This window comes from Martes martes (assembly GCF_963455335.1).
Source record: "Martes martes genome assembly, contig: scaffold_138, whole genome shotgun sequence".
Lineage (NCBI taxonomy): Eukaryota > Metazoa > Chordata > Mammalia > Carnivora > Mustelidae > Martes > Martes martes.
In genome coordinates this window covers 64,002-87,550 of record NW_027666294.1, presented here as the reverse complement: position 1 = coordinate 87,550, position 23,549 = coordinate 64,002, and the positions used below count along the sequence as shown (strand labels likewise).

General features: G+C 34.2%; 1 protein-coding gene across 1 annotated transcript in view; it reads left to right on the top strand.

The window, feature by feature from the left end:
• The window catches only part of LOC308338090 (intermembrane lipid transfer protein VPS13B-like), a 112,956-nt gene that overhangs the window by 70,750 nt on the left and 18,657 nt on the right, over positions 1 to 23,549 (top strand). Inside the window, exon 8 of the mRNA XM_080831653.1 lies at positions 21,679 to 21,882. Coding sequence (XP_080687779.1) covers positions 21,679 to 21,882 — 204 coding nt within the window. The remainder of the gene's footprint in view (positions 1 to 21,678; positions 21,883 to 23,549) is intronic.

Sequence of the window (23,549 nt, the reverse complement as noted above, 5' to 3'; positions counted from 1 at the left end):
AGTGTAAAATATATGAAAATATGTTCTTTATTCTTTCATATTTATCTTTTATATGACATTTATATTTGCTTTTTGGATCTTTTTATACTCTTAGTATAATATCATTAGATCACCCATTAGTTATTCAGCACTCAACAATGTTGGTTCTAAGGAAATAAATATATGCTCTATTCTGGGCGCGCGCGTGCATGCGTGCGTGTGTGTGTTGAGGATTACTTTGTTTATTTGTTTGAGGAACCAGTTTACTCTCTTCCCCTCCTAGGAGTACCTGGATATTTTCAGTTTTTGTCTTTTGTCTCTCTTGCTGAATATATCATTAATACATTACTTTTACTAAGACAATAGGCAGGTACTAGATTCCAAACAAGCCCTTTCTATAATATTGAGACAATAAGTTGTCCTTCTTCCTTACATAATCAGTTTTATTATGTTATTTATTAATTTCTTCAAAAATATTTGTGAGTGCTTACAGTTTACCAGCTATTTGTTAGATGTAAGGATACATAAACTGCATCTAAAAAATGTAATAAAAACTTTCATAATCTTCACCTTCATGAGACATAGTTTAGTCACCTTTATAATTATGCCTAAAGTCTATTAATTGATTTTGAAACATCATTTTCTCTAGGTAAAGAAATATATGGTACATTAATAATATAAAAGAATTCCCTGAATTTTTACATACATAGTATACTAATGTAGCATCTGCATTTATTTCATCTTGTCAGAAAATATTTCACTAGTTTTGTAGATTAAAGTTATTGGCACCATAGTTTAAATCAGTTTCAGATCATGGGTTATGACGTTAATATTTAGGATCAAAATAATCATGCTTATGTTTTAAGTGTAATAGCATACAAAGTCAAAATGTTACTTTTAAAATTTTTTTATTTAAAAATTTTTTTAATAACTAAGACCTTTTATCAATAACTTGTGAACAGTTATTCAACTGGCCTTATAAAAAAGGTGCAATAATTTTCTGCAATTCTTTTTCGTTTTTTTCCATGTTAAACATATTAATTTAAATGAGAATTCTGGATTTTAATCTAATAAAACTGATAGAATGAGTAAATGTACATAATTGTTAGAGCAATTGGTGATAGGAAGGATGCTTATAAGCTACTTTAATATTGCCCTCTGTTATTGGAAGCAGCCACTCTTGGTGAAGAAATATTCTCTTTGTTCTTTTTGGCACCCTAAAGCAGAAAACACATCTTCATTTCTATAAACAGTTAAATTTAAAGGAGTTCTTTATGGTGTTCGCAGAAAGAGGAGATTTGAAAATCATCACCAGTTAAATTGGGAGTTATTCTGTAGCATCTCTTTAACAGCTGTTTGACCTCATTATTTCTCAGTTCATAAATTTTATTTTAAATGCTTTTGCCTCAGCACACATGCTAAGGTGTGAGAGAAAAACCTTTTTTCCACCACTTTTATATCTCAGTTTTATTGGCAAAATATTTTCTAGCTCTTCCATCAACATTAGGCCATGTCTTTTTCAGAAATAAATTTTTGAATTTGGAGAATTCTTTGGTAAAATAAAATTGTATCTCCTCTAAATCAGTTTCTTTTTAATTCCCTTTGGGAGAGGAAAACTTCTTTGTTTTGATAATTATTTTATAACCCAAGTCTGAAAACTACATAATTGTTCTCTGGTTTCACTGTAGTTTTGAGTCCCTGTTTTGAGCTATGCTATCGCTCAGCATTGTCTGTTTCAAGATTTTATTCTTAAAATATCACAGTATAGAATCACAATTACTAAAGTTTAAATATTTTTTGTCATTATTGTTCTGTTTATAAAAATTGCTAAATTTACATTGTTAGATTGTTTATAATGTTGCCTTAATTTCCCCTTTTTCTTTTCTGTTTTAATTAAAACTTGGAAAATGTCCAGGGGTAATGTACTTAGAAACTATACTGTATATTAATATTACTTATCTGATTTTAAGATTATAAATTAAGATTATTGTTCCCTGGTATCAGTTAAAGCTTATATAAAACTTATTAACAGAATAAATAGTATGGCTTAAATATTTTGGTTAAATAATTCATATTTTGCTAACTGAAATCAACACTGTATTATTACGGCACATTTAACTCTTGGTGTACTATTAAGAAAAAACCTATCACATTTATTATATCTATATTTTTATATTTCTTGCCATGCTAAGACATTGATGCCCAAAGTAAATAAAAATATCTTTGTACTTCAGAGAATAAAATAGGGGAAAAGATTTTTATGTTTTTATTTTCCAGAGAAAGAAAAAATACTTCCATAATAGGAATCTTGTGTGTTACACTTCTGAGCAAAATAGTGATTTATTTTCAGCTTCATTAATTCCTGACTCCATAGATAAAATACTGTATTTGGAATTCCTATCTATAATAATATATAATAATCTGAATTCAGTTGTTTCAGAGAATCTGAATTGTGTTCAGTTCTAGTTTTAACTGTGATCTTTCTAGAACCTCATCTCATGAGATTAAATTTCTATAAGGAAAAGTTTCCAAAAGAATAAAATTCTAATGCCAAGTCTTAGAAAACAGGTAGCAAGTTGTCTTGGCACTATGTACATTTATTATTGGCAGAAATATTCTTAGAATATCCTTGTTGCAACATTGCTATTTAGAATCACAGGGTGTCCTAATTTATATCCATGTAATTAATCAGGTCTTGATTATAGATGTTAGGTAAGGGAGATTTTTTTCAAGGAGAAGTCTTTTGGGGCTATGGTAACCAGAGAAATTCTCCATGGAGGAGTTAGAACTAGGAGTTAGCAAATATGCCAGACAAAAAGAAGGGGTCAAAGAAGGAAGGCAGATACATTTAGAGACATGAGCAGTCTTGTATCAGAGGACTGGTTACAGGGGTGTAATGAGAGAGGGGTGGGGGTAAGTGATGTTGGTCAGATTGTAGAAGCATTGAATTCCTGGTTAAGGAATTTGTGCTTCATTGCCTGGGTGAATGGGGAGATTCTCAGTATTTATGACCAGGTTTGCACTGTTTTTGGAGGATTAAACACAGTGCCAGCCATATAATAAGTATTTGAAGTGCACAGATTCTGGTATGAGACTGCCCAGATTCAAGTTTCAGCTTTTCACTCACTAACAGAATGTCCTTGGTCAACATAAGGTACTGGCTGCCTAAAGTTTCTAATCTGCACTGCAGGGATAATACTACCTACCTTATAGGATTGTTGTGAGGGTTAAATAAATTAATACATGCAAAGCATCTGAATTTGACTGGCACATAGTGTTCAGAAATATTTACTGAATACTTATATGTATTAGCTGCTGTAATTATTATATGAATATTTTTAAATAATTATTAATTTGGCTGTTCCATATTGATTAAATTGGGGAAAGGATTGCACCTTTAGTCTTTATACAAAGTTAAGTAAAATCTCAATGACAAACTAAGAAATTGTAATTTTTTATATACCACAAAAAAAAACACCCATAGCTTATCCAACCTATTCAGATGGTTTATATAACTTTGAAGTTCCCAGATAATTTCCAGTTTGTAGTTTAAGCCCTATTTAATGCTAACATTTCATAGCATTTTATAGTTTACAGAGTACTTTCACACATTTTATCTCCTTTGATTTTCACTTCAGTCCTAGGCACTCCTTCGTACTGTTATTGATATTTCACAAGAGAGGAAACGAAGCTCATGGTTGCCCCAAGATCATATACCTCTTAACCACTACATTGTAATTCTGCTTGCCTCCCTCCTTTTTTTAAATTCAAGGTTAATTAAACAGTGTTATGTTTCAGGTGTATACAGTTCTATACATTACTCAGTGCTCATCACCATAAGTACACTCCTTAATCCCTTTCACCTATTTCACCCATCCCCTCACCCAGTTCCCCTCGGGCTAACGCCAGTTTGTTCTCTATATTTAAAGTGTCTGTTTTTTCACTTGTCTCTTTTTTTCTTTATTTTATTTCTTAATTTTCACAGAGGAGTGAAATCATATGGTATTTGTCTTTCTCTGACTGACTGACTTCACTTAGCATTATACCCTTTGGGTCCACCCATGTTGCTGCAAATGGCAAGATTTCATTTTTCTATGACTGAGTAATATTCCATGTATATGGAATACCACATCTTCTTTATCCATCTGTCAGTGGACATTTTGGTTGCTTCACTATCTTGGCTTTTGTAAATAATGCTGCAAGAGGGGTACATATATCTTTTCAAATTAGTATTTTTGTATTGTACTGGTAAATACCCAGTAGTAGAATTACTGGATCATATGGTAATTTTATTCTTAATTTTTTAGGAACCTCCATACTGTTTTCCACAGTGGCTGCCCCAGTTCTGCATTCCCACCAATAGTGCAAGAAGGTCCCCCTTTCTCCACATCTTTGCCAACACTCATTAGTTCTTGTGCTTTTGATTTTAGCCATTCTGACACGTATGAGGTGATATGTCATTGTGGTTTTGATTTGCATTCCCTACTAGTGATGGTGAGCATCTTTTCATGTGTTTGTTGGTCATCTCTGTCTTGTTTTGGAAATATGTCTGTGCAGTTGTCCATTTTTCCTTAATTGAGGTATTTGTTTTTTGAGTGTTGAGTTATATAAGTTCTTAATGTTTTGAATATTAACCCTTTATCAAATATATCATTTGCAAATATCTTACCCCCATTCAGTAGATTGCCTTTTTGTTTTGTTGATGATTTCTTTTGCTGTGTAAAAGTTTATTTTGATGTAGTCCCAATGATTTAATTTTGCTTTTAACATTTAAACATTTAAAGAAGAGTTGACACCTGTTCTTCTCAAAGTATTCCAAAAATAGAAAACAAAGAAAAGCTTCCAAATTCATTCTACAAGCTGAGAATTACCCTGACACCAAAATCAGATAAAGACTCTACAAAAAACAAAAACTATAGGCCAGTACCTCAGATGAACAGAGATGCAAAAATCCTCAACAAAATATTAGCAAACCAAATCCACCACTACACTAAAAAAATAAATAAATAAAAAATTAAAAAAATCACTAACCACAATCAGGTGAGATTTATTACAGAGATGCAAGAGTGGTTTAATATTTACAAATCAGGCAGTATGATACATCACATTAACATGAGAAAGGATAAAAAACACATGATCATCTCGATAGATGCGGAAAAAAACAAAGTATAACATCCATTCATGATAAAAACTCTCAACAAAGTAGTTTAAAGGAAACATACCTCAATATAATAAAGGCCATATATGAAAAACCCACAGCTAACATTGTACTCAATGGTGGAAAACTGAGGCTTTTTCCTCTCAGATCAGCAACAAGACAAAGAATGCCACTCACCGCTTTATCCAATTTAGTATTGGAAATCCTAGCCACAGCATTCAGACAAGGAAAGCAAAGAATTAAGAGGCATTCAGACTGGTAAGGAAGAAGTAAAACTGTCACTATCCACAGATGGCATGAGAGTGTATATAGAAAACCCTGAGGAGTCCACCAGAAAACAACTAGAACTGATAAATGAATTTAGTATAGTTGCAGGTTACAAAATTATTACATAGAAATCTCTTACATTTGTATATAGAGTAATGATCAAGCAGAAAGAAAAATTAAGAAAATAATCCCACTTACAATTGCACCAAAAGAATGAAATACCTGGAAATAAACTTAACCAAGGAGGTGAAAGACCTGTACTCCAGAAACTATAAACCACTGATGAAAGAAGTTAACGATGATACAAACGGAAAGATATTCCATGCTCATGGAATGGGAGAACCAATATTGTTGAAATGTCCACACTACCCAAAGCAATCTATAGATTTAATGTGATCGCTATCAAAATACCAAAGCATTTTCACAGAACTAGAACAAATAGTCCTAAAATTTGTATGTAACCCCAGAAGACCTGAATAACCAAGGCAATCTTAAAACCAAAGCTGGAAGTGTCATAATCCCAGATTTCAAGATCTATTACAAATCTGTAATAATCAAAATAGTATTCTTTAGCCTTTTTATTGAAGCAACTATGTCAGAACAATATACAAAATAAGAAAGTATGTTGGATACCCACTATCTACCACTGTTCTGTACCTTGTTGTTGTTTTTTTTAACTCTACCTTTATTCATGTTAAGACTTAACACTCAGATATATAAGGATTTTTACTTCTCCTTAATTGTCCATTGCATCAGTATGCCAGGTGTTTTTTCTTTCCTCTAATAATGAACATTGAAGTTTTCAGTTTTTCTCTATCACATACAGTGATGAATATTCTTCAGTATTCTCCTTGTATACATATATAAGATTTTCTTTTGAGTGGTGCTTTACAAAAGAACTTGCTGTGATCATGGAAATATTCCTGTATCTGCTCTAATACAGGAGCCACTAGCTGAGTCTGATTATTGGGTGCTTGAACTATGATGGCTACAACTAAGGAACTAAATTTTAAAAATTGTGTTGAATTTTAATTGACTTAATTTTCAATAGACACATGCGGCTAGTGGCTATTGTATTGTACAGCTTGGGCTCTGGGGTGTACATCTAGGAGTGGAATTGCTAAGTCCTAGGTTAGGCATAGCTTCAGTGCTGCGAGGAGGTACCACCAAATCATTCTTCAAAGTGGATTATGTCAGGCTTACCTTTCCGGTAGTTCAATGTGAGTTACCATTGCTCTACATTCTGATAGAAACACTTAACATTAATACTGGTTTTGTGTTTGTTTTGTTTTGTTTTTTATTAGTACTGTTATACTAGACACTACAAACAACTACAAACTACAAATTAGACATTACTTTGACATAGTAAAAGACATTTTACTATGTCTTAGGACTAGAAGTGAGTGGAAGGCCCTTAGGTAAAAACATTTGCTCCTTTCAACTAGAGGTAGTACTTCAAAGCTGTGATGCCCTGGTATGATTAGATGCATAGATATGTACCCTCTAATATATGGTGATGAAAGGTTAGTACCCTGCCAGACGATAGGGAAAATATATCAAACTGTTAAATCAAGACTATGTACCAGTTACTGACTAGAAGATTGTTGATTGGTACCTTTCCTTAAACCATCTTTATTCTGATTATTTTGCATTTTGAACTCTTCATATTTTTAAGATCACATATTAAGAGATTTCTCAAACTATTGATGCATTTTTAAAAAAACTACTATTTTCCTTTAGAGGTAGAGTGTTACTTAATATTTATTTTACATAAATTTGAGAATCTTGATTCCTGGTCTCCAATTTTGTAATAAATATTTGTCTGAAGCAGCTCAAATAATATGGCAACTTTTTTTAAAGCAGTGACTTGTTATATGCCAGGTCTAAAGGCTCCCTCCCCTGTCAAATGTCTTATTGTAAATCTGCTCTAGTCTATAGTCTTGGAAATATTCTTTATTAATTTGAAGTCTCTCGGTTTTTCATCCATCTATATACATTTATTTTAAAAAAGTATAATCTTGTGTTTTATTTTGAAAAACAATTCTGTTGTTAAGTATAGAAAAGTCTGAATTTATAATCAGAAAGTGTGGCTTCCAGTTTGGACTCTGCCTTTACCCAGCCTCCTTACCTAAATCATCAGCATCTGTAAAATGAAGCCTACATATCACATCCTGTGGGTGGTGATTAGTAAGAGGTAAATGGAAATGGCTTTGTTAGGAATCGTATTAAAGATTTCCCAAGCAACTTAATATGAGAACTATGCTACATTTAGTCCAACTAATTCAGCTGCAGTTTGCTTTTTTAGAAATATTTTTATAAGGCTGAAGGTTTTTTCCTTATTACAGAAGATATTTATAAATGTAGTAAGAACTTGCTTTTCCTATCTAATAATGTAATATGAACATTTCTCTGTGTCATTAGTCTTTCAAAGCTTTGTTTTTAATTATTTACCAGTGTGATTAAATGCTGCAGTTATTGCTAAAAAATCATTAGTGGAGATTTTGAATAAATGGGAGCCAATTATGAATCCTGATTTAAATGATTTTTGAAAGGAAGTCTATTTTTGTAAACATAATTTTAAGAGTAGGAGATGATGGATTAATAAAGAAAGAGGAAATGTTAAAATGATAGGAGAATTTTATAGAAAGTTTCAAATAGGTTACTTGAATTGGATTTAGGAATAAATAGGGGACCCATTAACTACCAAGACCGATTATTTTGAGTAAACAAAATGAAAAAAATTCGATAAAGATTTGAAGAATATCTGAATGAAAAAGGATGTTAAGAGTTGGAATAAAGGATGTTAACACACAGTTCATGATTTATATAATAGGAGTTGATTTGCAGCCATGGTAGATATTATAGAAGAATCATAAATCAGGAATCTTGCCAGAGCTATGTTGTAGAAACATTAGAAGCAAGTAGGAGGTCTGTCTCTTTAATAAAGACACGTTATAAATTTCATCTATTTAGTGTATTGCCATCTTTCGAAGCCTAGAGAGGTGAAATTTAAATAAACCTGAAGAATGCAGGATTTTACTACATTTACAATTAATTTTTTAAAGTCACCTATGTGGGAATTACAGTAAAATATACTGCTAAGTAAGATCATTCTAGGTTCTAATACATAAATGAAGTTAACTTTTATGGCAGGTACTTGGATATTTTGAAAATCTGTGAGGATTTTATATAAACACACCTGTAATATAATATTGTAACATTCTAAAAAAAAGAACTTTGATCTCATGTAGTCAAGGAATTATTGCATATTATTTGAAATGAAACTATTCAAATAAAATTTATTCTAAAATTTAGTGTTTAAAAATTAATGTAAGAATAGTATGTAAGAATTACACTACTTTGTTAGTGTAATAAGGAAGAGTTTGCGTAATCCTCTGAAACTTTATAGTGTATGCACGGTATGTGTTATGCTATTTAAAAATTAAAAGGCTGTAATGACATTTAACAATGGTTTTGATATTTCTTTTCTTTCTCATAAGCCAGCCTAACTCTTCTAGGCTTTCTTATGTTGTTCTTTTTTCTTTCTTTCTTTTTTTTTTTTTTTTTTTTGGTGAAATGTTGTCAAGCAATCTCTTTCACATCCTGTATTTGTAGAGTTGGCTGTTTGAACCTATATATGGAATTTTGCATTTGTTCCTATTAAATTTCATCTTATTAGTTTTGACTCTGTTCCAGTATTTTGAGATATAGTATTATATATATTTGTCATTTGAAAATTTGATAAGGCTGATTTATATGAATTCATTAAAATTAATGCTAAAAGCTATTGAATTGAGCCAAATTCTCTGTCATGTTATTAGGAACTTGACTCCAAATAGTTATTATTTGGATTTGGTAATAAGCCAACTCTAAATCCATTTTACTATGTTTTCATCAAGTCCGTATTTCTCCAATATATTTTTAAAAGTATTTAAACTTATTCATTCGCCCATCTTTTTAACATTAAGTTTTATAATAGTGATGTTGTTTTCTCAGTGTTATCATTAAACCAAAAAAAGAGTAGGTTTGGCCTGATTTATTCTTAGTTAATTCAAACAACTCTTAATATAGATCACTTTATATCCTTGCATGCTCAAAAGCCTTCTGATAAATGAATAATCAGTGTTACTAAAGATCAGTAACATAGGGGTAGCTGGGTGGCTCATTTGGTTAAGCATCCAGCTCTCGATTTCAGCTCAGGTCATGTTCTCAGGGTCATGGGATTGAGTTCCATATCAGGCTGTATGTTCAACAGGGAGCCTGCTTGAGATTCTCTCTCTCCCTTTCCCCCTTCTCCCGTGCTCGCTCTCTCTCTCTTTCCTTCTTAAATAAATCAGTCTTTAAAAAATAGATCAGTAACATAATTAATTTACAAAATTGAAGTAGCATATTCATTTCTCTATATTATAGTGTGTCTGTCAGTAATTTCTCTGAGATCACATAAGGGTTCTTTGATCACATCAACAAATTTTTCAATGCAGTACATGTTCAGTTAATTCATTTCTTTGGAATATATTTCTAATGTGATGAGAATTGTTTGGGGTAGTTTGATATACTTTTCACTTTGACCATACATTGGATAACCTGTATCTTCTAACATTGTCTTATAAATATATACCCCATTTATAATACTTGTGAGCAAAAGAGGACTTACCAGCTCAGGTCTGGCTGCTGGAGGAAAAAAAAAAACAACAAAAAACTTCAAAGCTCATATTTTCCTTAAGATAAAATGTGAAAATCTAGCTTCTTATTTTCTTAACCAGTGAGGGTATTTTGAGAAACTTTCAGAAAGAGGTATTCTTTATATTAATGAAATTGCCTATAATTTACCCATAAAAAAAAAAGAACTGGTAAATACTGCTGTCATGTCATTATTACTTTACACTCCATTTTGTGGATTTGTATACATGATCATTTAATTTTATATAACTGAAAAAAGGTGAGTTTTATTATTGCCCCATCATAAAACCATTTGTTAAAGTAGAATTTATTTATTTAAAAGTTTGTATTAATTAAAAATGAATTTTAGTTTCTGAAAGTTATGAAATTCTTAAAAATAATTTAATAATTGGATAACTCCTTATTTTTGCTCCTTTTTCTCATAAATCCCTTCTTTCTTGTGAGAATGTGAAATACATGATGAATGTTTTAGTGTTCATTTTATCACTTGGACTAGAAATCTAGAGAAATCATTTTCTTACGTAATGTTCTGTTTATACTCAAGGAATTATCATAGGGCCTGTTTGTTTAAACTAAAGTCTCCGTATCATCAGTCTACTTTTGAATTTTATTTATTTATTTTTTTTTTTAAAGATTTTATTTATTTATTTGGTGCAGAGAGAGAGAGACAGAGATCACAAGTAGCCAGAGAGACAGGCAGAGAGAGGGGGGAAGCAGGCTCCCCGCCGAGCAGAGAGACCGATGCGGGGCTCGATCCCAGGACCCCGAGACCATGACCTGAGCCGAAGGCAGAGGCTTTAACCCACTGAGCCACTCAGGCGCCCCTACTTTTGAATTTTATAAGTGAGACAAGTGGATTCAGTCTGAAAGCAGACCAGTGGATTCTTTCTTATACATTGTAGTAATAATATTAACCAGGTGACATGTATGGTTAGTAAGCATGTTAATTAAAATTATAAGATTAAATCCCAAAGAAATCCTGTGTAACTAGGTACCATTATCCCCTTAGAGAAGATACTGATATTCATTGAGTTAGCTGACTTCTCCAAGGATCTATATCTTGTAAATGATAGAACCAGAATTTGAGTATAGTTTTGATATTAAGATTCAAGCTCTTGGGATACCTGGCTGATCCAATCAACTAGAAGAACATGTGACTCTTGATCTTGGCCTTCGAAGTTCAAGCCCTTTGTTGAGTGTAGAGATTACTTAAAAGTAAAATCTTACAAAATAAAAAATAAAATTCATGTTCTTAATACAGTTTAATTATACTGTGCTTTCTTTGACCATGGAATTCTAGTGGTAGCCAACTGTTTTTCAAATGTATGCCATTCATCATAAAATGGGCTGGGCCAGAAAATGTAAGGGGATCCTAGGAAACCTATCTCCTTCTTTGAAGATACAGTTGAGGAGTACATATAGTGGCATTTGTGAATCAGTCATGCTACTGAATATATATAAAACACAAAGTCTGAATATGGAGACCTAGAAGTCACTAATATTGAAGGGACAAACAGAAAAAAAGAATCCAGTAAAGGAAATTAGAGAAGGACAGTTGAGGGAGTGTGGAAGTACACAAGTTTATGGAAGAAAATTTTAATAATGAGAAAGATTGTTATAATAATAGCTTCCAATATATATTAATCATTTACCCTGTGTCAGGTATTACTTGGCATGAAGGAGCTCATTTGACTTCACTTTTCAGATGATTAAAATGAAGCACAGTAAATTTAATTTGCTCAAAGGTACCCAATGGTAGGTGGCAGAGCTAGAATCATCCATCCCGGCAGGCTAAGTGTGCAGTCTGTGCTCTTGACCAGCGTGCTCTGCTGCCATTTTGAATTGTCAAATACCCAGAAAAGACAGGTGAGTTAATGACTAAAAGTCATCCACTGGATCCGATAATTAGAAAATCAGTTGGGGATATTTTCCAGGAAAATTTCAGAGGAGAAGGAGGCGTGACACCTGATTGTTCTTGGTTAGGAAAAATAAATTGTGAGGAAATAGAAATACTGAGAGAAAGATAAGTTTCTGGTTAAAAGGGACTGTGAGAGAAAGGGTGCTAGCTGGAGAGGTTGCAGGGTCTTAGGGAGAGCCTCTCTCTCTTCCAAGGAGACTAACTTCAACATAATTTGTCTGAAGGTTCAAGATATGGAAGAGAAAAAGAAAAAAATGATTGCTTACAGTCCTCAAGAGAAATAAAGGAAAGAAAGAAGAATATTATTTATTCAACTTGATATATTAAAAGTCTACTATGTGTCATGGCTTATGGCAAAGTACATGGAAGTGAGAAAATAGACACTGACCCAGCTTTCAAGGGTGAAGTGAATTAGCAGCGACAACTCTGTGAAGGAAGCAGGACAAGTACTAATTTCTCTGGTTTATAAAAGAAATAGCCTTGGATTTACTGGTTCTTGTCCTTGCTCCTTTCACTTCAGATACTAGACTTATGATGTTCCAGGTCAAAGAAGTGATGCTCTCAGTATTAGAATTTGGTTTTAAAATCAATAAAAATGCTAGTTTTCATTCAAACAAACAAACAAACAAACAAACAAGGGAGAAGGCTTATTCCTCAGTCCCCGTCCAGACCTGCTGAATCAGAATTTCTGCAGGTGGGAACTTAACATTTTTAACAAGCTCTCAGGTCATTCTTCTGCCCTCTGAGGACAAGAACCCCTGCCATTGGTCATGGAAATCAGCAGTAGTCCTCAGTCCGGTCAGCTATTTATATCCCCTACCCTGTATACTCTCAAAATTACTGTCGCTATAGATACTTGGTGATAAAAATGCAGATTAATTTAATTGAATCAATGCATATAAATTTTACTTCTTTTTACATTCCTATTTTCTGGCTTGTTTAACGTTTTGTAGATCTCAACTGAGCTGTAAGTAATGAATTTTATTTCTTCACAGTGAGCTCGAAAGATATGCCTATTCAGCAGTGAGCAGTATAAATGGTTCAACATGAGCTGTTCCTTATGTAAACATACAAAAGGCCTGACCCAGACTAAATCAATTTAAAAAGGAAAACATTAAAGCTATGTTTCCTGTTATATACTTAAAGTCTTCTTTGGTTCCTTATGATTATATTATTGACCAACTATTGCAGACTTTAGTTTATCCTCCTACACCACCTGCTGAATGGTTCAAATGGTATGGGAGATGAGTTTCGGAAGGGCAAAGCAATTACAATTATAACTCCTACATTTTAGCCAGTAAAGCAGCTTTTTGTGTTAAGGGCAAGGAAGTTATGGGCATCTTAACTCACCCCCTTTCCTGACTTGAATTGCTATAAGGTCTTAAAGACTGTAATAAGGATAAAGAGCAAAGTTCATAGAGCTTTTTAGAGGTATGCGAATTTAAGACAAAATTTTATTCCATCTACGATATCAAACATTTCTAGGAAAAAACTTAAGTAGGAAGTAATACAATATAAGCTTCTCTTAAAAAGGTATTTTCATGTATTTTCTCCCAGCTTTATTGAGATAAATTGAGAAATAAAAAATGTGTATGTTTAAGGTGTACAAAGTGATCATTTGATATGTGTATATTTTGAAATTATTACCACAATCAAGCTAATTAAACACAGCCATCATTTTACAGTTATCTTTTTTTATGAAGGTTCTTAAGATCTTCTCTTACTATATACCATTAACTATCATCACTATGCTATACACTATATCCCCAAAACTACTTATTCATCTTATAACTATGTTTGTATGTATATTGGCTTTTTCCAGTTTTATTGAGAAATAATTGACATACATCACTGTAAGATGTACAGAATGATGGTTTGATTTACATATATTGTGAAATGATTAAGACCATAGGTTCAGCTAATATCAATCTTTTCATATAGATACAATAAAAAGATAAGGAGTAAAGGGGAAAAGCTTTCTCCTTGTGATGATAACTCCTAGGATTTACTCTCTTACAGCTTTCCTCTAGATCATATAGCAGTGTTAGCTATAGTTATCATGTACATTACATCCCTAGCACTGATAATGTGTTAGAACTGGAAGTTTGTACCTTCTGACCATGTTTCTCCAATTTCCCCTTCCTGTCCCTAGCCCCTGATAACCAAAGTCTGATTTCTTTCTCTGATCTCTCTCATTTGTTTCCTTTGCACATATAAGTGAGATCACACAGTATTTGTTTTTCTCTGGCTCACTAGCATAATGTCTTCAAGGTCCGTCCAGGTTGTTGCAAATGATTTCTGTGTGTGTGTGTGTGTGTGTGTGTGTGTGTGTGTGTTTATGGCTGAATACTGTTCTGTTGCATGTATGTGTATGTCACATCTTTATCCATCCATCCATTGGTGGACACTTGGGATGTTAGTTTTATTTTGTAAGGTAGATATTATTAATATTAGGTATCCTGACCCTCACTAAAGCCACAAAGCTCTTTTCCTCTGATGAGTTTTCTAATAAAGTAACATTTTATTAGAATTCTTTGCTCTGATGATTTCGCAGTTGTTTCTTATGCTGTGAAAATGCAGTGCACTAAATCAAAGCTCTCTTGATTAAAATGTACTTTTGTTTTTGGCTTTGAAGTAAAATTGTTTTTCACTTCTAACTGGCTATTTTTAAATTAAAAGTCATTTGCTTAGGGAATATCACATTTTAAAAGTTGTAAAATGATTTCCAGCATTTGAAAAAATGAAAATTAATTGTCTACAAATTGTGACTGTATGTATTTATACCTTTAAAAAAGATCTAGTTAAATACATCTTTCATAAGACATCTTCCTCTCAGAGTGCTTAATAGGAGTTTACATATGGTATTTGAGTGAAAACATTTTGAATGGTTTTTTAAATTTAGTATTGAAAAATAAAGTACTTTGAATGCCCAAAATGGGCATCTTATACTTTAAAAAATAAAGATCAGTGAGTATTTCAAGTTGAGGAAAAAAAAAAAAAGTACTTTGTGGAAAATGAAGTAAATCAGTGTGCCACTGTGTGTTTTCTGACTTTAAAGAATTGAAAATAAGTCATACAGATCATGTAATTAGAAAAATTAGATTTTATTGTCTAAGTCTGAAAAAAATTACCCTGCATTTATTTCTGTCAGAGAAAACTCAAACCAAACTTACAAAGTTTGTGAATAAGAGCTAATCTTTAAAATATATTTCATCTTTATATTAACCTAAGCTAATAAGCCAAATGGCCTACCTATATTATTTCTAACAGTGATTTAAATTTTATACTTGGGAAAATGTACAAGAATACATTCTTTCCTGGCTTCGATATCTCAGGAGACTAAGAAATTATTGAAGAAAATCTGTTTTTTAAACAGTTTTAAAGAATTGTTTCCTGTCTTAGAAAGTCAGGGGTTTATTACAAACTAACCCAGAATGCTATTAAAATGTTTTTAGATTGATGAAACAGAACAAATCAGAACACTTGGGTAGAGGGGCCCCTGGGTGGCTCAGTCATTAAGCGTCTACCTTTCGGCTCAGGTCATGATCCCAGAGTCCTGGGATCGAGCCCCTCATTGGGCTCCCTGCTCATGAGGAGGCTTGCTTCTTCCTCTCCTGCTCCCCCTGCTTGTGTTCCCTCTCTTGCTGTGTCTCTCTCTGTCAAATAAATAAATAAAATCTTAAAATAGAAAAAAAAATACCTTGAGTAGAATTCACTCAGTTTGATTAATTCAATGGAAGGTCAGTGCTGCTGTTTGCTTTAGGCTTTTGTTTTTTCAGAATCCGAATGTGTACTTTATCCGGTGAGTCTTTCTTCCTCTCACTTTCTAATTATTTCACTGTTATTTAATATTTTATACAGAGGCTGAAGAGCATCAAAGTAGGATGATTTTTTTTTTTTCTAACAGTCACTGAGGTTTTTATGATGTGTCAAGTTCTATGCTGGGCTCCTTATCTCACTTAGTTCTTAAAATAAGACAGAAACTCAGATATTTCTCTAGTCTTGACTACTGTGCTAATACATAATTTCTGTAACCTTTTTGGCAGAGGAGAAAATGCCAATTTGCTAGGCAAGCGTGACCTGTGGGCCACACCCCTCCACCCCCAAAGTCTGGGCCTGGTGCTGTTCTCGGACGCTTTCTGATGGAAGGACCTGTCTGTGACTTGAAGACTCACTAGTCTGTGACTTTACTTCCTTACATACTTCTCTCCAATGATTCAGAACATTTTCAAGTTTTCTGGATATGCTGCTCTCTCACACCTCTGGACCTTTGAACCTCTTGTTTCCTCTGTCTGAAATAATTTTTTTTTGTTTTTTTTCATTATATGGAATGAACTGTTTTGAACTCCCTTAAGCACTGCTTCCTCTTTCCTGGGTCCCTTAGATCTGGGTCCGGTTTTTGTGCTTCCAGTTGCATTCTATACCTAACCTTTTATAGCATTAACTCTTTTTGCTATTCCCTGTAAATCCCCAGTGAGACTGTAGGCTGTATTAGGGCAGGGACCACAGAGGGATCCAGCATCCCTAGGGCCTGTCACAGGGCCTGGCATGCAATGCTCACTAAATACTCTCTGAATGAGGGAATGCAAGTTTGCTTAGTGGCCTTTGAGATAGGAAGATAGAGTTGACAGTCTTGAGTAAGGAACAGAATAGGGAAGTACATGGTTGCTTTTCACTAGTTATTACATGACCAGCAGTTTTAACTGTCAGGATGTAGTTTTAAAGTAGTCATTTTTACATAGATAAAGAACTTATGAAAGGAGAAAGTAGCATTATATGTGGTGGAAGAAATGAGAGGGCAACCTTTATATTCATCCCATGGTGAAAAGGTTAAGAAATGTCTTTGGGGACAGTGATAAATTAGATAAGAGATTTTTTTTTCCCCCACAATAAGTTGTAAAATCTTTGTTATTAGAAATCTTTCTAATATCGTCTTATCTGTTTAGTCTCTGCAGCATCATAGTTGTGGTTTTTTTAATTGCAGATTTAGTTTCTTAGGTCTTCTGTCTTTAGCTCTTTTTTTTTTTTTTCTCTTGACTGCTGAAGGTTTATCTATTTTAGGCTTTGTTGATCCTTCCCTGTCTTTTTTATTTCATTGATTTCTGTTATTTCCTTCCCTCTATTTTTTTTTTCGTTTATTCTACCTTTTTATGGTAGCTCATTACTTTGGAGCTTTACCAACATCCCCCACCCACCAGAGTTGTACATAGTTACCACCGATGGACTGTGGTGACACATCATAATCATGCAGACTCCATGGTTTCCATGAGGATTCACTCTTGGCGTTACACATTGTGTAGATTTGGACAGATAAATAACATATGACACATATCCATAATTGCATTAACAAACAGAGTATTTTCACTGCCCTACACTGAGCACCTTTTCATTTTCCTGTTGGCCATTTGTATGTCTTTGGAAAAATGTTTATTTCAGATCCTTTCCCCATTTTAAAAATTGGTTGTGTTTTTGCTACTAAGTTGCATGAGTTCCCTGTATATTTGGGATATAACTCCTTACCAGATATAGGGTTTGCGAAGTTTTCTATTTCAGAGGTTGTCTTTTCATCTTGTTGATACTTTTCTTTGATGAGCAGAAGCTTTTTAATTTTTTAATTTGATATACTCCCACTTATTTATTTTTGCTTTTGTTGCCTTTTGCTTTTGGGGTCAAAACCAAGAAATCATTGCCAAGACTGATGCCAAGGAGCTTACTTCTGAGAATTTTGTCATTTCAAGTCTTGCCTAACCTCCTGCATAACTGTAGTACAATATCAAAACCAGGAAGTTGACATCAGTATAGTCCACAGCTGTATTCAGATTCAGTGGTTCTCTGGGTTCTCCTTGTGTTTAGGTGTGTATAGTTCTGTGCAGTTTTATCACATGTAGATTCTTGTAACCACTATTGCAATCAAGATCCTGAACTGCTGTATCACCAAGAGGCTCCCCAGGAGGGCTGTTTTTAATTCACACTTTGACCACGTCTGTAGCCCTCTGTGACCCCAGCTTTATATGTAGGGTCTGCAATTAAGTTGATTCATCATCTTGGGTGGGCCTTGAGCTTTATCTCCCATGCAGTTATCAGAGCAGAAAATCAGTGTCTGCAGGATTCAGCAGAAAACCTAAGAGCAAAAGCTGGCTTTGGCAGGTGCTTATTTATTAGTTTTCCTGGTTTCGCTTTGGGAGGGGTTGGCGGGGTTGGCGGGGTCGGTGGGGTGGTGGGGGGTACTTTGAAGTTTCTGTTCTCTGGGGCCGGCTCTAAGATGTGTTTAAAAAGGTAACTTTAAATTTTTGTCACGCACTCTAGTTGTTTCAGTCAGAAGGTACATTCAGGGTTTCTGATATGCCATATTTTAGAAGCAGATGACCCTGGAAATACTAAACCTTTATCATTTTCATTATGGTTTTTCATAATTAGAAGAGTGGCCTTTGTTTTATTCTTGGTGCCTGTGCATCTATGATTAGTTGGTGATTAGATATCTTATTCATTCAGAATCATTTAAGATTCTATTCAGAAATGGTCATTAAATTTATAATGGACCTCTTTATGAATAACTTCTACTCATATTTTATTTATCTCTGTATTTAGTTATTGGAATAACTAAAGCACAGAGAAGTTAAATAATGTCTTCATGCTCATGATCATTGGAAAAAGTCTGAGGGTAAAGTTCACGTGAATCTTTCATTTATCCTGTTTTTCTACAACTCAGATTTAAATGCTTTTAAATAGCTTTTAATTTAAATGGCTTTTAAGTTGGACTTATATACCCAAATATAAATTTCACTGAACTTTCAAATCAGGTTAAAATGGCAGATATATTCTCTCCTTTTGTATGACATTAAATAAAATCTCCAACCCTGATTCTTAAAAAGTTTGGAATTCTATTTTTTTTAATATTTTATTTATTTATTTGACAGAGAGAGCAGGATAGCACAAGTAGGGGGAGCAGCAGAGGGAGAGGGAGAAGCAGGCTCCCAGCTAAGGAGGGAGCCCCATGTGGGACTTGATCCCTGGACCCTGGGGTTATGACCTGAGCCAAAGGCAGCTGCTTAACCGACTAAGCCGCCAGGTGCCCCCAAAGTTTGGAATTTTAAAATTAGCATACTTAGAAGTATCTGACTGTTGCTCATGATACAAAATTATTTGCATAGGGAAGAAGAACCTGTGGGAAGTCATGTTCTCCAGGGGTAGATAGGAGAAATATAGCTCAATTTAAGACTAAGAAAAAAAATGTGGGCTATTTCAAGCCTACATGGAAAACTCTGATATGAAACTCAGTGTTTTGTGGTTTTAATCTTGTGATTATACAACATCCATGTGCCAAGGGAAATAGACTGATGTTAATGCTGGGCTGAGTTACTTTGTCTTTTAATATAGCACTGACTATATTTCATAATATACTTTTTCTTCAAGGATTCTTAAAGTATTTTAGTTCACCTTAAAAATATGTTTAGGGAATTTATTTAAAGTGTAAAAAGCATTGGCTAGTTTAAAATAAGAAAATGTAACTTTTGTATGGGGATTAACAATCTAAGAAATAGGCTATGCCACTAACTGCCCAAGATGTTTACTGTATATCTGAATTCATGTGCATCTGAATCAAAAGTTTGCTGTTTAAAAACTGTTTTCTTACTGCTATGGACATACAGGGTCTCCATCTGAGATTTGTCAAGATTTGTGTCCGTTCAAATCAGTGAACTGAAACAGCATTTACTGATAGCTTGGTAGGAGAGTTAGTTCTTGACTTCAAGAAATGTATGATATATTGGGAAAAACTGACATGTCATTGTGATGTTATTGTGCTTTTAGTATAGAGAAACCCCAGGAGCACAGGTTTGAGAGAGATGAGTTTGGAGAAAGGTTGGTTGGGAAAGGCTTCATAGAAAGTGAAGTCTGAGGTGGGCCTTTAAGCAGAATTATACCAATATTAAGGTAAAATGAGAACATTGTACCAAAATGGGGTTATTCTAAATGTTACGGCCTCCCATCTCTACCCTCATGCTTTCTTTTTTCTTTACTTTCATTAGGACAAATTGAAAAGGTTCATATTCCATTTTATGGGCTGTATTTCTAATGTAATTATTTGCTTCAAGTAAAATTTTAGGCTATTTTTCTTTGCATCCCCGTTCCTAGATTGCAATTCTTCTAAGTTAGAAAAGAGAAGGAAACAACAACAAGTTGAGCTCTTAACTTTAGAAATGAGAATTCATCCCATTTCTTTCTCTGGCTTCTGCTATGGTTTCTAGACCAATGCCTGTTTGTTTCCCTGTTCTCTGTTACAATTCTCTCTGATATCACCCTACCTGAACTGCCTGCTCATTCAGTTCCAGTTCTTTTCCAGCCCTTTTCTTCACTTGAATTCATTAGCCTCAGCCCGTACCTTGTCTGGCGCAGTAGAACCTTGCCTGGCCCAATAGATGCTGTCTCCATTCCCCAGCAGCTGGCCTAGACACCTGCCATCTTGAGTCGCTGCAGTTATCCACCTTCCATCAGTATTTGACCAGCCTTCGGGGACATGGTCTGACCCACACTGCTTAACTTAGCCACTGCACAGTCTTAATTGGATCCTTACCTGTTTCTGTAGTTTTCAAAACAGGACCCATGCTTTCTTCTCCCCAGCCCACCCCCATCAATTAATTTCTTTAGTGTTCAGTTGATGTAATTAATTTAATTGTATTTTTTTTCGAATAGCTGCAGTTGTAGGTTTTTTTTTTTTTTTTAGTACTTGTACTAGTGAAGTTATTTTTAGTCTCTATATCGTTGTGTTCATTGAAACTTTCATAGGGGCCTAATATTATTTTCCTTTTGATGACTCACTTTAAAACATTTGTGAACCAACAAAACTAAATGTTTCCGAACTCATGCAAATATAGGTTTATCTAGCCTCCAAACCCTGAACCCAGTTCTTTTCTTCCTACCATATTTCTTTGCTATTTTCATTCTAAAACCCTCACGAAAAATGTAATAATTTACTTCCTCTAATTTAGCTTTATGCCACTGATGATTTTATTTCTTCGTTTAGCATTGGGTCTGGTAAGGTCAAAGTTTCAACTCTGTATGGGCCAATAATCCTCACTGTATGTCTCCATCTAGAAACAGTGTAGTCTTCTCAACAGTTCAATCTGTGTGGCAACTGGGTTGTATAAAGAACCAAGGGCAAGGGTTAGGGAAGTGCAGTAGATTGACAAAGTTCTATTCTCTTTCCTCAGGAGACATGAAAGGCCTGAAGAAGGGAGATGATTAGCATTGGAAAGAAGACTGGGTTTGAGTCAGAAAGCCTGGGTCTAAGTTGTGGTTTTGTCACAAACTATCTCAGCACCTTTGCCTAAGTCTTTCAACCTCTCTGAATTATTTTCTCTTTAGTAAAAATGGTGATAAAAATAGAGCCTCCACAGCAGCTCAAGAACCGAAATCATGGATGTGAAAGTACTTAGAAAAACAGTACATTGCTGAGAACAATGTAAAAAATCATTGTAGGGTAGATTACTGTACATAAGTTTAGGGTACATTTTCAAGTCATCCTACTGGTTACTTCCTAAAACCTGCCTTGGAGATTTGATTAACCCAGTGAGTTCATCAGTAATCCAAAGGAAGAAAAAATGGTAATGATATTATGTTAGTGAACAAAATAAACAGAGTATTTTATGTGTTTACATTTTTTTCATCGCCTTTACAGGAGAGCTTTGAACTTGGGAATTCTTCGAGACCCTGGATCAGAAATTGAAGACAGACAATACCAAATAGACCTGCAGTCCATCAGTATTGGTACTGCACAGTGGGATCAACTAAAACCAGAGAAGGAAAGTGGCACAGGAGGGGTGCTAACCGAGAGTGAAAGAAATTCTCAAAACCCAGCCCTTGAGTGGAATATGGCCAGCAGGTAGGAAATTATTAAGAAACATTCTACACTTTCTACTGTTTCATTGCCAGAAGAACGGCTGGTGATACAGTCTTCAGCATGCCCAACCTAAGTGTTGGGGTACCACTTCTGCATTAATGATTTTGCTTGGAAATCTTTTGGTCCTACCAACTGTTAGACTGTACTTATTACAAATTTAAGGTTATGTCAGCATTTTTTTTTTTAAGCTTGCTATTTGATGAAAGGTTCCACTTCAGGCTAAGGATACATTCACATTTTCCCTTGAAATCCACTGTATTCAAGGTCAGATTATTTTTTCTAAGTCTCTCCTTTCTGTTTATGATGATAAGAGGAGAAAAGTAACAAAAGCTCTGGGTTGCTTTTATTTTTTTAGTCCACTTTAACTTAAAGCACCTATGTTTACAGAGAACATTTTTAAAGGAATTAGTCCCGAACGAGAGCAATAAGATTTGTAGAGCCATTACCCTCTCACCCAGACTGCTCGTGGTTTCTCATCAGAGTTAGGTAGAACTGTTTGCTAGAACAAAGATACTAGGCATTGAAAATACTTTTGTAGGGGCGCCTGGGTGGCTCAGTTGATTAAGCAACTACCTTCAGCTCAGGTCATGATCCTGGAGTCCTGGGATCGAGTTCCGGATCAGGCTCCCTGCTTGGTAGGGAGTCTGCTTCTCCCGCTGACCTCTCTCCTCTCATGCTCTCTCTCTCTCTCTCATTCTCTCTCTCTCAAATAAATAAATAAAATCTTAAAAAAAAAACAAACTTTTGTATATTGTAAACCTGGAGGTCTTCATGATTTTAAAAATTGTTAACTATTTTCTCATTTTTCTTTTTTTAATTTATTTTTGCTTGTAAAATTTACTAACATCTATTGCTTATAACATACCATGCTGATTTATTTGATTGAATTTCTTTAAAACATTGTTTATATATAGACTTTGTTGAATCCTTTTGCAATGCTGATTGCTTTGGGGTTCTGCCCTTTTACCACCAAAACTATATTTATCTATGTCATGACATTAATAATAGCAACAACTTTAATAATGGATTATATAATACTCATCACTTTACTGAACTTATTTAAGTTAATTTTTGTAGTAATGATATGAGGTGAGAACTATTTTCCCTAATTCTACATGAGGAAACTGAGGCCTAACCAGGATAAATAATGTGCCTAAAACCAAATCCCAAGTAGTAGTCTGTGCTCTATATGAGCTTCTTCTACAGCTACCCTCATTCTTTTCTGATTTCCCCGTGGCTCTGTTCATAATGAGCTTCTTTCAGCTTCCTAAAAATAAGGTTTTTCACTTGCTATTAGGCCTTGATACATGATCTCTGCCTGGAGAGTTCCCCCCTCCCCTCTTTCACTTGCCTAACTCCCATCATTCATCAAGCCTCAGGAAGCCTCATATTTTCCAGGAAGTCTTTGCCTAAGCCTCCGCAAGATCAGGTTAATACCTCTTCTGTGTGCTCTTAACATATCATTTGAATATTTAATTCTAATTATCTATATACTTTGTCTTGATCCTAAAGACAGATCTTCACCATCCTTGTCCATTGATTTATCCCTAGTACAGAGCACTTTCATAGTGTGAAATGTATTGTCAACAGGGGCACCTGGGTGGCTCAGTCAGTTAAGCATCCAACTCTTGGTTTCAGCTCAGGTCCTG